Genomic DNA, 16248 nt, shown 5'->3' with positions numbered 1-16248 from the left:
AAACAAAAAAATATTCTACCATGGATCTTAAACTTAGTTGTTAAATCACAGTAAGTAATATACTCAAACGTTATAGATTTTAAATGGCTGATACAATTTATAGTTATAATTAAAGAAGAATTTTCAATAATTGTTAGGTATTTAATTTTAAAATATTTTCATACAGATAGGTAGTTATTATTTTTTAGTAAACACAGTTAAACATTTAAGAATTTAAGATGGTTAATAACCTATTACATTCATGAATTTTGATAATTAGATTATTAAATTGAAGTAAATTTATCGATCACCTATTATTATTTACGTATTATAAACCTAAGATATTTTAGTTTTCAGAAGGTGCATTTCAAAAATAAATAAATTTCTTAAGCTTATCTAATTTTAGATTCTGAACGAAGTGATGAATATATTGATTTTACAATGATGTGTGTTTTTTTTTTGTGTGTGTGTCTGTGTACAGCATAACTAGTCGAAATAATGCTTCGATTTTAAACTTTGGGGGTGGTTTCCGATGTAAAATTGAAGATCCTTGGTGCATTATACAGGTCAAAACTAAACATTTTCCAACAGTTTTCAAAAAAATCGAGAAAAACAAAAAAATAATGACAGAAAAACGGAAATTTTTACGCAAAACCAGTTTTCGAACAAATCGATTTTTTTATATGGTTGTAATTCCAAAACTAATCACTTGAAATACTTGAAAAGTTTTGACTTTTTTTTAGTTATTTATAGACCACTGAAATTTTCGATTTTTTGAGAATTTTTTTTTTGAAGTGTCGGTAAAAAAATGTTGGAGGACCAAAAAAACTTGAAAATTGAATACAAGGTTCCTTATGAGTTGTTCTTATTGTAGCTAAAAAAAATTAAAAATCACTAGTCACAATTTTTTTTTATAAGCGTTTATAGTTCAAATTTTTACAAAATCTGTCAAAAACGCGAAAATTTGCAAGTAATTTTGAAGTTTAAAAATCATAAAATTTTTTCTATTTATAACTAAGGTTTAAAAATATAACACTAAATTTTCCATAAGTTTTTCTTCAAATAGCGATAGAGAAAACTCGAAGCGTCGTTATAGGAAAAATTTTAAGTGCGTTTGTATTTTAAATTTTTACGAAATAGCGTAACGATAACGATTTATCCTCAAACAATTTTAAACATTTGTTATTATTCAAAAAGTATGAGTCGTAGATACTTGAAAATTTTATCAGTTATTAAGATTGGCATTTTCTTTACATGATTTAATTTTCAAAATATTTTAACTTTTTTTGAGATATTTATAGACGACTGAAATTTTAAATTTGTCTGAAAATTTTTTTTGAAGTGTCGATAAAAATTTTTTGGCCCTATCAAAATACTTGAAAATTTAATACAAAGTTCCTCATAAGTTATTCTTATAGTGATTAAAAAATTATAAAAATACACACGATTTTTTTTTATAAGCATTTGAAGTTCAAATATTGACTTAATACGTAAAAATTACCGCAATTTTCAAATTATCTTAGATCGAAATTCATAAAAGTTTTTCTTTTTAATTCTAAAATTTGAGATTTTAATACAAGGCTCATAATATATTTTTACAATAGCAGTTGAAAAATAAAATAAATGTATAGCCACAATTTTTTTTTACATGCATTCAAATTTTAAATTTGACAACATACGTAAAAATCACAAAAATTCACAAATTATTTTAAGCTAGAAACTAATAAAAAATTGTCTTTTTTAAACTAAGATTTAAAAATTTAATATAAGATTCCTTACAAGTTTTTCAATCTTTATCACAAAAAAAATGTCCACCAGAAATGCAAATTAAATTTTTATAAACATTTGAATTTCAAATATTGACAAAAATTCGTTAAAACCATGAATATTTGCGAATTATTTTGTAGTTCGAAATTCTTAATATTGTTTGTATTTTTATTTAAGGTTATAAAATTCAACACTAAGTTTTCCATAAGTTTTGCTTCAATTAGCTATATAGAAAATTTGAAGCGTCATTATAGGAAAAATGATTTGAGCGTTTGAGTTTTAAATTTTTATGAAATCGCGAAATGATAACGATTTATCCTCAAACCAGGTATATGTATATCTATGATAATATAAGGTATTATGAATTATGATAACTACATGATAACTTCACTAATTGATTAACCATGCCTTATGCAAAATGCGTCTTAATTGAAAAATAAAATATTTGTTTCATAATAGAACATATGACAATATTTAAATATAATATATCCTAGACTGACAAATCATCTCCATTCAGAATCGTTTTTCGTATGCAATGATACCTATCATTGCATTCAGATTTAATCCTATCCATTACAGTAACCTACTGTACAGCACAGCGACATCCATAACTTACCCGCTTTTTTTATAGTTAAATTTTAATAAATTATATAACTTTTTAATTTTTAGCATAGGTTACTGTAATTTTACAGAAATATCAATTAAATAGTTGAGTTTTATAAGTATTGAGAGAAAAAGTGAACATTTTCTAAATAAATATTATTTTTTAATATTTGTATAACAATTATTAGTATCACATTTATGATCTCTGTTGGAAGTTGACGCGAACAAAGACAAATTACATTTTGACAGTTATTTGTTTTTAATTATCTATGTGTTTATAATACAATCATAACAACAAATTCGGAGTTATATTACATATTGTTTTGTATGAGTAGGGTATCCCCGTTTTGTGCAGATATAGGTAGGTAATGTACTCGGAGTATATAAGCTACTGAATTTGCCAACAGAATCACATTCTACAGTCTATCATGGCTCTCCACACATCATTGGTAAGTACTTTTATTAAATAATAAATACTAGTTTCATATCGTATACTTACAAACAAAATATTTCTTAACACTTACATTTTTTTTTTTATAAAAGTCAATTTTTTCTTACCTATAAATTTACTGAACAGTTTTCTATAAAACTAAAAATTAATCACAAACTTAGAAATCAAGACGACATTATTATAACCATTCTTATACTCGTAAAAGTCATAACTATTTTAGAACGAGTTATACATTTTTATTGCAATGGGTACAACATACAGTATTCGGAATAGGAAACAATACATAAATATTATTTTATTTCAATTAATATTATTAAATTATGTATTTCATTGTTATAATGTTCCTAAAATATACCCGTTAAATAAAACGTCTTTAATATCTTATGCACGTAGATTTTAAACTCCACAATTGACTAACAAAATAACCTACCAACTGATATCCGTACTATAGGTATATACCAAGTTAGATTTTGTGTCGATTCTACAATTAGATATAGTATGATATTGAGTTACAGAGCAAAACTTACTTTTATATATGAAATTGAAATAAATGAACTAAGTACCTACATGTTTTTAAATTTGTATTTTTATAGGTGTTAGTTTCCGCTGCTTGCCTCATAAGCTGTTCTGTGACGGGTACAGAACTGTCCAAGACCACAGAACTGAAACCGGACACGAAATCTGAAAATACTGATGAAGTGACTGCGAAAAGAGTGATTTTCGGTGCAATACACCCGATCAACCACGGTGCCGGCGGTGGCAGCGGTTACGGCTCCGGTTCTGGCCATGGCGCAGGTGGCGTAGGAATAGGCGTAGGTTTTGGTTCGGGTGGTAGTGGTGGTGCGGGTGGAGGTGGAGGTGCCGGAGGAGGTTATGGCATCGGTGGCGAATCAGCCAACAGTAACTACGGAACTGGTGTCGGTTATGGACAAGGAAGCGGATCCGGCGGTGCTGGTTTTGGGCTAGGAAGTGGTTCTGGTGGTTCCGGTTATGGACAAGGAAGTGGATCCGGCGGTGCTGGTTTTGGGCTAGGAAGTGGTTCTGGTGGTTCCGGTTATGGACAAGGAAGCGGATCCGGCGGTGCTGGTTTTGGGCTAGGAAGTGGTGCTGGTGGTTCTGGCTATGGACAGGGAAGTGGTGCAGGTGGTTCTGGTTATGGGCAAGGGAGTGGTTCTACCGGTTCCGGTTATGGACAAGGAAGTGGCGCTGGTGGTTCTGGTTATGGGCAAGGAAGCGGTATTGGTGGATCTGGTTACGGACAAGGCAGCGGTTCCGGTGGTTTCGGACACGGAGTTGGTTATGGTTCAGGAAGTGGTTCTGGTAGTAACAACGTTGGATATGGTCATGGAACCGGAGGGAGCTATGTAAATGGTTTCGGAGCTGGCCAAGGTAGTGGTTTCGGTGGCGGATCTGGCCAAGGAAGTGGTTACGGAAGTGGATCCGGACAAGGAGGTGGATTCGGAGGTGGTGTCGGTCACGGACACGGACACGGTGGTGGTTTCGGGCACGGCGGAGGTTTTGGCCACGGTGGTGGATTCGGCCACGGTGCTGGATTTGGTCATGGCGGTGGTTACGGCGTCGGCGGTGGATTCGGCGTTGGTCATGGTGCACATAGTATCTTCGGTCTACACCACAAGCCTCAACTCATTGGAGCCCTAGCACATGGTGGCGGCGGTCAATTCGGCGGTGGTCTTGGATTCGGAGGCGGTGCCGGCGGTGGTGCAGCAGCCACTTATGGCTAACGCCACAGGCCATACGCATATTGCAACTTAAACAATAATAGTTATAATTACAATATATAACCACCATATAATATATAAAATTATTTATTCATATATAACTTATTTGTGCACGTTCACTGACTAAATCACACATCAAAACTTGTTTTACTATTTTATTGTATTTATTTATTTAATTTCTTTATCATAATATTCTATTATACTTAAATATGTATATTTTTATTTATACTTATAACATTAAAAAATCTTGTTTCCGTTGAACTCATGTGTATAGTATTACTATTACAGATGTCATATGAAATAAATACATTCAGATATCGGTTTATTTAATTTTTAATCATTTCTGATGACTTAGGTACCAAATATAACAATATATAACTTTATAATATTGATATCGTTTTTAGAAACGTACCTATTGAATGCATCACAAAAACCGAATAAATGTTTATAATAATTTATTAATTTATTACTACTGTCGATTACTGTTAGGAAAATTTAATTGTTTTTATGATATTTTTCAAAAACTTGTGACAGCTGAATTGTTTGTATACGACTTTCATCAAAATTGTATGTGATGCTATTTTTTATTTTATTTATTTATTTATTTTTTTTTTTTTGATAAATAAGATGGTTATTCAAATGTAAAAAAAACCGGAGAAAATCGCTTAGAAAATCTGCTGTATATTTAGTAGTTAATAGAAATGTTTCGAATAAAATATAATAAGTATATACACTAAAATCACTGTATTGAAATCGTGTTGAAATCAAGTTAATACCGTAGTATCATATAGAAATATAAAATAGGTTTAGGTACCTATCGATAATCGTAATAAAAACAATTTAAAGATAACCTAAGTATTTCAAAAATACTAATTATAGATACCTACGTACTTATTGGTGAAAAGTTCAAAGTCTTCATAATCAATATATATTTTACCAACAAAAATCGATATAATATTTAACTATCCATTTTTGTCAAAATTTGAATTTCAAACGCTTACTAACATAAAATAAAAGTAGGTAGGTATTTTCAAAAATTAAAATTATTGTGAAAATCATATATGAAGAATATTGTATTAAATTATAATCAATTCACTAAACGACTAAACAAACAAAATTTTATCACCATTATTAAAAAAAAATTAACTATTCTAACCCATCAAAACCTTGGTAAAATTCACTTGGAGTAGAAGAATTCAGATGTTATGGAAATTAAAATTAATCAAATAAATATATAAAATTTGTAATAGGTATAAGTTATGGTAGGTACCTACTATGAAAATATATACATTATACAAACGAAAATGCCAAATATACAAAAGAAAATCAAAATTGTATAATACGCCATGAATGAATGTAAATAAATATTATATATATTTTAATACAATTTATTATACAAATATAGAGCTTATAATTTATATTTCCAAGTTATATAATATTACCCAAAATTAGTATAATATTATAAATTATTTTTTAATAAAAATAAATGTGACATTAATATCGTGATAAATTTTTAAAATATTAAAAAAATTGTGGTAGAAAACTGGTTGGATTAAAACAATTATACGTCATCGTGGCGTATACCTACATATCAGGTCATAACAAAAATATATTGTCACTTATCATAAAGTTTTGCTATTTGTATTAGAATAATTTGCTTTTTTATATACCACCACTATCAAAAGAAAAAATGTACCTTCATCAACTGACAGTAAAGTTCCTACAACATTGTTCGTTTTAAATTATTTCGACATCAGTTGTTTAGTAATTAATAAATATCCATAATATTTCCTAGTAAGTATCATCTGATTTTGACCATACATTTGTCGTATAAACTATAAATGTTTTGTTTTCATCTAAGTACTTTAATAAATATAACATAAAAAAATGAAATTATTTTTCTTGCTTTACAATACTTCACTCTACTTTAATAATTAGTGACATACAAAATAGTTATAAGATAAGGTAAAATCCAGAAACAGCATACAATTTAAAAATTATAATGAATTTATTTATAATCATCGTTCCATTTTCCACCATTAAAAGCAAATCAAGCTATAAAACGATTAATTTTGTCGAATAATCCTTAACTTGATGATATTTATTTTTTGCGGGGTTAGGAAATCATTTGAGTGGGCTACCCCACGTTAATCTTCCTTCTCTATATGATTTAGGTGCCTACCTAAACTATAATATTCGAAATAACTATATTATGTTTAATACATGTAATAATGTATAGTAATATAATTATCCATAATGATGCTGGATACTTATCGTATTTTCCATAAAATCAAATCACAAAATGGAATGTATATGTTACAGTTAAAACCCGAAATCCGTCGAAACTAGTTTTAACTAGTCAAAACTAGTTCCCACAAATCCCTTTAGTCACGTCTGGTTTTAACTAGTTAAAACTAGAATTAACCGCAGCTTCAAATAAGTCAGTAAAAACTAGATTTAACTAAAAATTTGCATGTATTCGAACTCGTATAGTATACTACACAAGTGAAGAAAAATGCATGTGAAGAAAAATTCATCACGGAGAATCAAGTTCTGAAAAATCATATTTCCCTCCGTGCAGCCGCAACAAAAGCATCAACGGGGTCAGGGCAAGGCTTTGTAAAATGCACATGTAAAAAATCCTGCGGAACAAATCGCTGTCTATGTAAAAAAAATAAAATTCTATGTAACTCTAAATGCCATGATAGTTTGTCCTGTCAAAATAAATAATATAATAAATGTTTATATTTAATAATTATTCTAATATGTACTTATATTTCTACTTTCCCCTAGTTAAAACTAGTTTTACCAGCTATCAGTATAAACAATACGCATTTTCACTAGATAATTCTAGTTTTCACTAATATATTTTAGACACAACTTATTCTAACTAAATAAAAATAGGTTAAAACTAGTTTTGATGGTGATGGTCTTAGTAAATTCTAGTTTTAACTAGTTAAAATCAGAAGTGACTAAAGGGATATGTGGGAACTAGTTTTGACTAGTTAAAACTAGTTTCGACAGATTTCGGGTTTTAACTGTGACATATATATATCCACCATCTAATGTTAAGATTTTATAATTTATATATGAATCATACATTTTCAAAATCTGATTAGTTTGATCACTATTCACTATAAATGAAATAAATTACATTTTTAAATGGTTTCAGATTTAGAAAGATTTTCAGAATATGAAATTCGTTACAAATTGGTACGTTATCAGTTATCACACATTTTCTCCAGTAATTCTCAATGTATTAACTATTTAAATTAAATTAAAATCTAAAAAATATATATAAATACATATCTTTTGTGTTATAAAAATGTATTGTATTTTATATGTATAATCTTGAAAAGAATGGGAAAATGTTGTGCTGCAAAATGAATACTCTACCTAATTATTAATTTCAATTTTAAATATGTACATATATAACATTGAATAGTGAACGCTCATACTTCAGCAATATGTCATCAGTTTTGTGAATTGAATTTTATTTCAATAGCTACTAATGCTATTGTATAATTTTTTTTAAGAAATCTGATGGGTTTACCTTTAGTAGATAATAATTATATAATATGATAGTGCTCATGAACCAGGGCTATATATTATAGAAGAATATTGCTCCAGGCTCAAGTTCCAATTCATATGACTATATAAGTCTCAAGATTCATAAATTTAAAAATATTTTTATTTTTATTTTTGTTTTGTGAAATAATGTCTTTTTCTGTAACGAATAGTATTTTTATTCTTAATATTTATATTTTGTTATACTACATAAGCTACACAATGTGGTGTATCTATACTTGGTATAATTTAAATTTAAAGTTATTGAAATTATTTCAAACATGTTATTTATAAACTTTTTTGTACGAAGAACGGAATATAATTTTTGCATTTATTTTTCGAAAAAAAAAAATAATATGTAGCTATTTTTATTTGAATGTTATTACCTATTCTATAACCGGACATACATCACACAGCCCATGGGATATTCACTAGGTAGTCGTTTAGTGTCTATAACCATTAAATAAGTACAAACTACATTCCCTAGAAATAATGACAATATTTATATATCACACAGAAACTAACGACCTCCAACACCCGCTGTGTATAGTATGGCCATCACGGTCCTTTGTCCATACGGTATTTAAAAGCCACTACACCCTCTAATAATATAAGCTAGAACACGTCTATTGTCAAACCGTGAACCTAGGTTATTACTAAGGTTGGTAATGTAAATCCTTATAAACCCTAAAAATATTCCCTTAAAAAATGCGGTTAAATTGTTTTTATTTTTAATAAATTTTAAATAATATTAAATTAAATTGATTAAAATGTAAAAGTGATCTGAGCGCACGGCAGTGCGCCGGCCAAGTTCCAGTAATGCCAGTGTATCTTTACACGAACCAATTCGCCCGATTTTTCTAACCCATATACATAGGCGCAACTTGACCTCTAAAACGTGGGGTGCTATACTATTAAAAACATAAAATTGATGTTATTTCATTATAATTACAATAGTTAGAAATTCTAACTGTTTGATCTAAAATATCAAGGAGTGCTAAATTAGAACTTGGGGGTGCTCAAGACCTTTTTGCACCCCCCTCCCCTAGTTGCGCCAATGCCCATATATGTATCTCCGTTTTTTCTATAAGATAAACTTTTGAAATTTAAAACGCAGATTAATCTGGAATAGCTTAAGGCGCTCTAAGAAAATGAGCCCTTAATATTGTGCCATTTAAAAATGGGAGGATTTCAAAATTTGCAATTTCGTTACTGAATCACTGATCATCAAAATTATAAAACAATTCCCGTATAGGTAGAAACGTGAAATTTGGCACAAAGATAGGTTTTACAGTTAACTAAAGGGAAAAATCTAAAAATTGAATTTTTTTCAAAATCAATGGCACTTTAGAGAATATAGTATAGAGTAATTGGCAGGGTGGTAGTTATTGGCACCAAATAATTTTGGCTTTTTTACAGTCACACTGATACTGTTTTATTATAAATTAAATTAAATTAACTTAAATTAAATTCGCAATTTGATTTGGGAAAAGAAAACACACGCATAAACGTTTTTTTTCAAACAGCGTTACAATATGGTAATAAGAAATTCTTTGTAGTTTACTTATATATATTATATTTATATACATTATAATATTTTTGTAAATTTATATTTTATTCAAATACAGAATATTTTAATAATATTCGTCGGTTTACGGAAGATAATTTTACGTGATAACGTCTTAAGAAAACATTGATCAAAAGTTGAATACTCTTATGAATTAAATGGAATTATTAGCTATTACTGAAATAGCCACGACCGTATCGTAATCATGACGCATAGTGTCATAGTGTTGGCGTGGTTTGTAGGGGCAATAGGGGATAATAATAATAATAACTATAAAAAAAATTATTATAATAAATATATTATATTTTATTATTATAAAAAAAAAATTGATAATAACACGTCGTCCACGTCAAGTTAAATTACTTTTGAGTTAAAAAAATAATTTTATAAAAATTAAACAAAAAAATATAAGTTAAATTTACAATATACTAATAGAAGTAGTAAGTACCTATACTATAACTAAAAGAAAAATAATTACATTTAGTAAAAAGAAAACATCCATAAAAATAGAGATTGACTCGTCGTCTCCACTTATAATACCTATTGCTTTTCGTGTACTAATTTATTATTGAATTGGAATTTAACTTATCCATTACCAATGACTTATATAACAGAATACCCACTACTTATAGGTACGCTCTTAAAGAAATAAACAGCAGAGCTACTTTCCTGGTTTTTTATATTAATTATACTTATACATATATTTTTCATAAAATGTACAGAAAATTTTAGATAGGCATAGTATAGTAGTAGGTAATTACAGAAGTATTTATTATTTAATTTATTAGTAAATTACTAATTGGTCTATTATTCTCAAATAATGTATAAAAGGTTTATGACTATCGACTATTTATTTTTGTATGTACCTATAATAAGTTCCATCTGAATCAAATTTGTTACCAAAAACTATTTTCAAAGTAAAAAATTGAAATATTTTTACTGCTAAAAAACAGACAGAAAGTGACAGATACAAGCATATAATAGAACACATTATTGTAAAATTTATACATTTATCGCTCTGCTCTGATTTTAAAATAGGTAAACATAATATAGGTAACAATTTGATATAAATGATAAATAAAATATAATATCAAAATAAATATAAAATTAAAAATGTATTTAATAGCATTTAAGCCTTTAACAATTATAAAATATTAATTAATATTTATTTTTATTCGAATACAAATTTAATGCTTAAATTAAATATTTTAAAATAATTAGTTTTCTTGCAGTCATAATTATAAATTAATATTTCTTCCAAAATGATTATTAGGTAAGTATAACTTAAACCTATTGGCTACCTTTTGACTGAAATGAATTAACGGCGTCCGGGTCTCTGTGGTAAATGTTATATTATATTTTTTTATTGTATTTCCGCATTTAAACATATTTATTTAGTTGATATATTGTATGTTGAGATAAATAAATAAATAATTTGGTTACAAAAAAATAATGTTGAAGAAATAACATTAATATACAAGTAATTGGTATTATATAAATAAAATCAAACCAATTAATTTTAAATTTAAATTGTAGATATTATTACGTTTAGTATTTACAAAAATACGTCGTACAAATTATTGTTTCTAATTATTGACAAACACTTGTGTTCTACACTGTTCTATTAAGGTCATACATTTTAACTATTCACGTAATGTGTGGTGAAATTGTACAATCGTTTTTGATTAATTTTTCTAATAGAATGTCTTCCTAAATAAGGAAATAAAACGAACTATAGGTTAGGATAGGTTGTTATTAAATCACTAAATAAAATTTCAATGAATTATGTTGGCTTGTATAATAAGACAGATGCTATTGTATTGATAATACATTCGGGGTGTTATTGCATAAGTGAGTAGGGGGTCGCGTGTCCTCCGTTCTTTCTAATAAATAACAATCTCACGCTATATAAACCCATAATCTTTTCTGCAGAGATACATTCAACAATTAATCATGGCTTCTTACACTCTAATGGTAAGTGTTTATTATTTTTATACATTATGCTAAGTTTTGAAACAAAATATTCAAATACGTAGGTAAATATATAGTATATGTATAATTAACGGAGTATTAATCATTTGAAAAATACAATTTGTAACAAATGCTTTATAAATTATATAATACATTAAAAGGTTTAAATTATCCAAAATTGATACGCAGTATGTACCTATTCTGATAATATTTTTTTCTATGTAATACCATGGCAAAATATTATTCAATAAACTTTCAATGTTTCAATGAATATTCTAAGGAAATAAACAACCATAGGATACCTGAAAAAAAAATGAAAATGAACTTAATTAAACATTTTGAAAATTTTGCTCAGTATCAAAATTATAATACAGCCTAAAAGTATAAATATTATTTAATATCCAACCACGTAAAAGTATGACTTTCCAACACCTGTGCAAAATAAATATATGTCTAATAAACGTTATATCCTTTTTTTTTTAATTCCAGCGAATACCAGACTATTACCTATTTTAGGTTTTAAATTAAATTAAATTTTCAAACATAATATTATGGCTTATAGGTATTAAAATTAAGCATTTAAAAACATTTCTTAAACTACAAAATACAGCCATAGGTATGCGTTATTTATGTATAATCAAAATTCAAAATTTTATTTTATTTTTTAATAAAATACAGGTCAGGGACGTAAACAATGTGAAATATAATAATATAATTATAATAGATATTTATAATTAAAATTTTGATGAAATTGTATATTCAAACGAATAATATTGTTTTATCTTTTGAATAAACATTTTTATTTAGCAATCATTCAAATTTAATTTCTTTACACAATAAAATATCTTAAAATTATTTATACCAACTTGAAAAGTTCAAATTTATTTAGCTTCTTTTTTCTAGTGTTTATAAACATTTTTAGGCTTGGTCGAAAACCTTATAAAGTTCACTCATAAGTTGTTAAGCGATTTTTTTTTAAAGCTTTTGAATAATACATTTTGAGAAGATGACATTAATACATTTTAAATTTGTGTAGCTCAGGCTAGAAATGTAATACAAGTTTCCATATAAGTATATAGTAGGTACTTTCAGAAATTTAAAAATCTAAATAATATCTGTTTAAACGCATTTTTTTCAAATTTTAATAAGAATAATGATTTTTAGTTGTTGTGTTGTAATTCAAAAACACTATTCGTAAGGACCTGAAACATTTACATATTTTATTAAATTTTATTATTTACAATAACATTTTCAAAATATTTGGATTAATTTTAAGTTATTACCTATTTTTAACACGAACTTATTAACGTCGTTCTACGGTAGTCGGCATTGTCTCAAAAGTCAATAAAAATAATATATTACTATATTAATATTTTAAAGTATAAACCTGCTTTATAGGCAGTATATGATACTACTATACTAATTAACAAATATGATGTTATTGACGAAAAAATAATTTACCTGAAAATATTAATATTGTTCATAGTAAAATTAATCACTTATATCAATGAAAATCATAATATAATATATTTTGACCAGTTTGACTGATCATTCCTGCTCAGAATCATTTTTCATTTGAAAAGATTTATTGTTAAATTAAAATTTAACATTAACATACTATTAATTTCAGTGACCAGATGACCTTCTCAATAGAGCAGATCGATTTATCCAAATTTATATAGTTATATTCTTAGAGTTCCAACATTGGCATATGCTTAGTGCACCTGAAATTCTAAATTCAGTCCTGACTATTTTTTATAAAGTTAGATAAATAAATAAATAATATCAAATACATATGTATATGATACCTACGATTGTTCAGAAAACTAAGATAATTTTAATTAGTTAATATTCTTGCTTTTCTCTTGATACACATATTAATTTTAAAACACATGCCGGCCTAAAATATTTCTGTATATTTACAATATTACAGTGCATTTAAAAATTATTTATAATTTGTTATACTATAACTTCTAAAGTTACAATTATTACCGTTTAACTAGGATTACATTATATAAACATAACTAATAGATTTTAAAATCTTATATCAGTTGGTCGTAGATATATTATACTTAAACAAACTATAAATTCATTTTAAATTTGTCAAATTTAAAACTTAAAAGAATTTTCTAGTGATATTTATTTGAAGAAAATTTAAATAATTAATATCAAATATAATGTATTCTATTTACTTATATAATGGCATTTTTTTAAGATGTAGCTAATCACTACTTTTTTCGTATTTGTTCATATTCAAATAACCACAATAGGTTCACATTTTTATTAGATCATATTAAACATCATTAATTTACTGAATTGAGATATTATGAAGACACATAAATACGTATACATTTTCAAAGTAAAGATATTGAAATTTAGTGTAACCTGAAACTCTAATAATTAGTTAGCTCCATGAGATATTACTTATATCGTTATGCATGATGAATTATCAATATATTTAATTTTTTTTCTATTTAATATTAATTATTAATTAATTTGTTTATGTTAAAGTGCTTGGCCTTCTTGACGATTTTAATCAGTCATCCAATTATCGGAGCTCAAGTATACGAACAACCGGAATTCAAATCATCTCGTTCTGTTGAATCAAATAATGGTGTAAAAGTAAAAAGTACTGTCTTAATTAAACAATTTAGTATGGGAGGCGGCGGTCATATTTCTGGTTCTGCCAATGGCTTTGGTCATGGACAAGCTGGAGCTACAAGCATCGGTAGTGGTTCATCTCATGGATTTGTCCAAGGACAAGGTTTCAATAGTGCATCTAATAACGGTGCAGGTACCTTAGAAGCAAACAATAATGGAGGATTTTGGAATGGAGCAGCTGCAAGCGGTAGTGGATTCGGAAGTGGATCTAGTAACGGAAATGGATTTGGAGAGGGATTTGGTGAGGGAAGTGGAATAGGAATTACTGGTTCTGGTGGTGGTTTTGGGGAAGGTAGTGGATTTGAAGGCACTTCTTCTGGTAGTGGGGGACAAGGTTTTGGAAGTGGTTTTGGAGGAGAGAATAGTCAAGGGGTGGCTGGAAATTTTGTTAATGGTGGAGCATCAGGGGGTAATATCGCAAATGGATTAGGAGTTGGTGGTGAAACGACATATGGAAATGGCTTTGGTAGTGGTAATGAAGCAGCATTTGGAAATGGCTTCAGTTCAGGTAATACTGGTACCACTGGAGCTGTAGCCGGAAATGAATTTGGGTCTGTTAATGGAAATGGATTTGGCTCTGGTAACGTAAATGGATTTGGCTCTGGTAACGGAAATGGATTTGGGTCTAGTAACGGAAATGGATTTGGGTCTGGTAACGGAAATGGATTTGGGTCTGGTAACGAATATGAATTAGGATCTGGTAACGGAAATGGATTTGGTGGAGGAAGTGGAATAGGAACTACTAGTTCAGGTGGTGGGTTTGGGGGAGGTATTGGATTTGAAGGTTCTTCTGTTAATGGAGCACAAGGTTTTGGAGGAGGGAATGGTCAAGGAGCGACTGGAAATTTTGGTAATGGTGGAGTATCAGGGGGTAATATCGCAAATGGATTTGGAGTTGGTGGTGGAACGACGTCTGGAAATGGCTTTGGTAGTGGTAATGGAGCTATTAATGGAGCAAGTAATGGCGGAGGAGGATTTGAAGGTGAATTTGGAGGTGGACAAAGTAATGGATTTGGAAATGGTCAAGGAACAGGATTTGGAGAAGGTTTTGGGTCAGGAACAGGGGAAGGTTATGGAGAAGTTGAAGAATTTGGTTCAGGAGCTGCATTCAATGGTGGTTCAGGAAACTTACAAGCCCAAAACCAGGTATCTCAATTAGGAAGTAGTGCTGGTGGTCAGGGTGGTGGGTCATTAGGAGGTGGTGGGTCATTAGGAGGTGGTGTTGGATTTGGTTTTGGTGGATCTGGAAATGAGGATTTCGATATAAAAATATAAAAACACATTTTTTTTTGTAATCATATTTCAATTTTACAACATATTTATTTAATTTATCAATTCTCTATGTATTCAATGAACCATATTTAATAATTGTATTTATATATTTTAAGATAATTCTACTGTAATTGTTAACGATTAAGTTTGTAAGCTCGTATAAATTTCTACGAGTTAAATTTTATTACAAACATATATTTATAAAATAAACTCATAATAAAAAAATTTAAAAAACAAAATATTTATTGTATAATTTATCAAAAAAAAATATTATTCATCGAGTGTCCATGTAAAGTACCTAATTAACTTACACTTTTTGTGTACAGTTTAACTTTTATAGCAATATATTGCGTTATGAAATAATAAATTAATAACAGCAACATACAATTTGAATAAGTGTATAACGTTCTGCAGTAAATTAGGTGTTTAGAGTGTCACTGTAATGGATGCTTTAAATGTGGATTCAATATGATATAAAATCATTATTTACGGAAAACTATTATGAGCGAAAACAGTCTATCAGCTATAACTAAGTATATATTTTGTCATTTTGATGATATAATTGTTAATAAAGTAATTTATTTTACTATTAAACATCAGCACTAAAGTAGGTTAATATCATTTTTGCCAAAAAAATTACAATTAAAAATTTCACTGTGTGTATGAAATAT

At 28.0% G+C, this 16248-nt stretch overlaps 2 protein-coding genes across 2 annotated transcripts; both read left to right on the top strand.

Annotated features, from left to right (window-relative positions):
- Positions 1-2647: 2647 nt before the first annotated feature.
- On the top strand, positions 2648-4864 carry LOC107169116 (uncharacterized). Its single transcript, XM_015518760.2, has 2 exons — positions 2648-2798; positions 3394-4864. Exons 1-2 carry the CDS (start codon positions 2778-2780, stop codon positions 4540-4542), a joined length of 1170 nt encoding a protein of 389 aa, XP_015374246.2. The 5' UTR covers positions 2648-2777; the 3' UTR covers positions 4543-4864.
- A 6642-nt stretch (positions 4865-11506) lies between these two features.
- On the top strand, positions 11507-15816 carry LOC107169115 (uncharacterized). Its single transcript, XM_089217444.1, has 3 exons — positions 11507-11524; positions 11606-11647; positions 14156-15816. The coding sequence occupies exons 2-3, from the start codon at positions 11627-11629 to the stop codon at positions 15578-15580; spliced, it is 1446 nt and encodes a 481-aa protein (XP_089073570.1). The 5' UTR covers positions 11507-11524; positions 11606-11626; the 3' UTR covers positions 15581-15816.
- The last annotated feature ends 432 nt before the right edge of the window (positions 15817-16248 follow it).

Source organism: Diuraphis noxia, unplaced genomic scaffold, assembly GCF_037042655.1.
Source record: "Diuraphis noxia isolate RWA-SAM2 unplaced genomic scaffold, SU_Dnox_SAM2 contig0001, whole genome shotgun sequence".
In the NCBI taxonomy this organism is placed as follows: domain Eukaryota; kingdom Metazoa; phylum Arthropoda; class Insecta; order Hemiptera; family Aphididae; genus Diuraphis; species Diuraphis noxia.
Note: the sequence above shows the minus strand (reverse complement) of the source record. Positions and strands in the feature narration are given on the sequence as shown.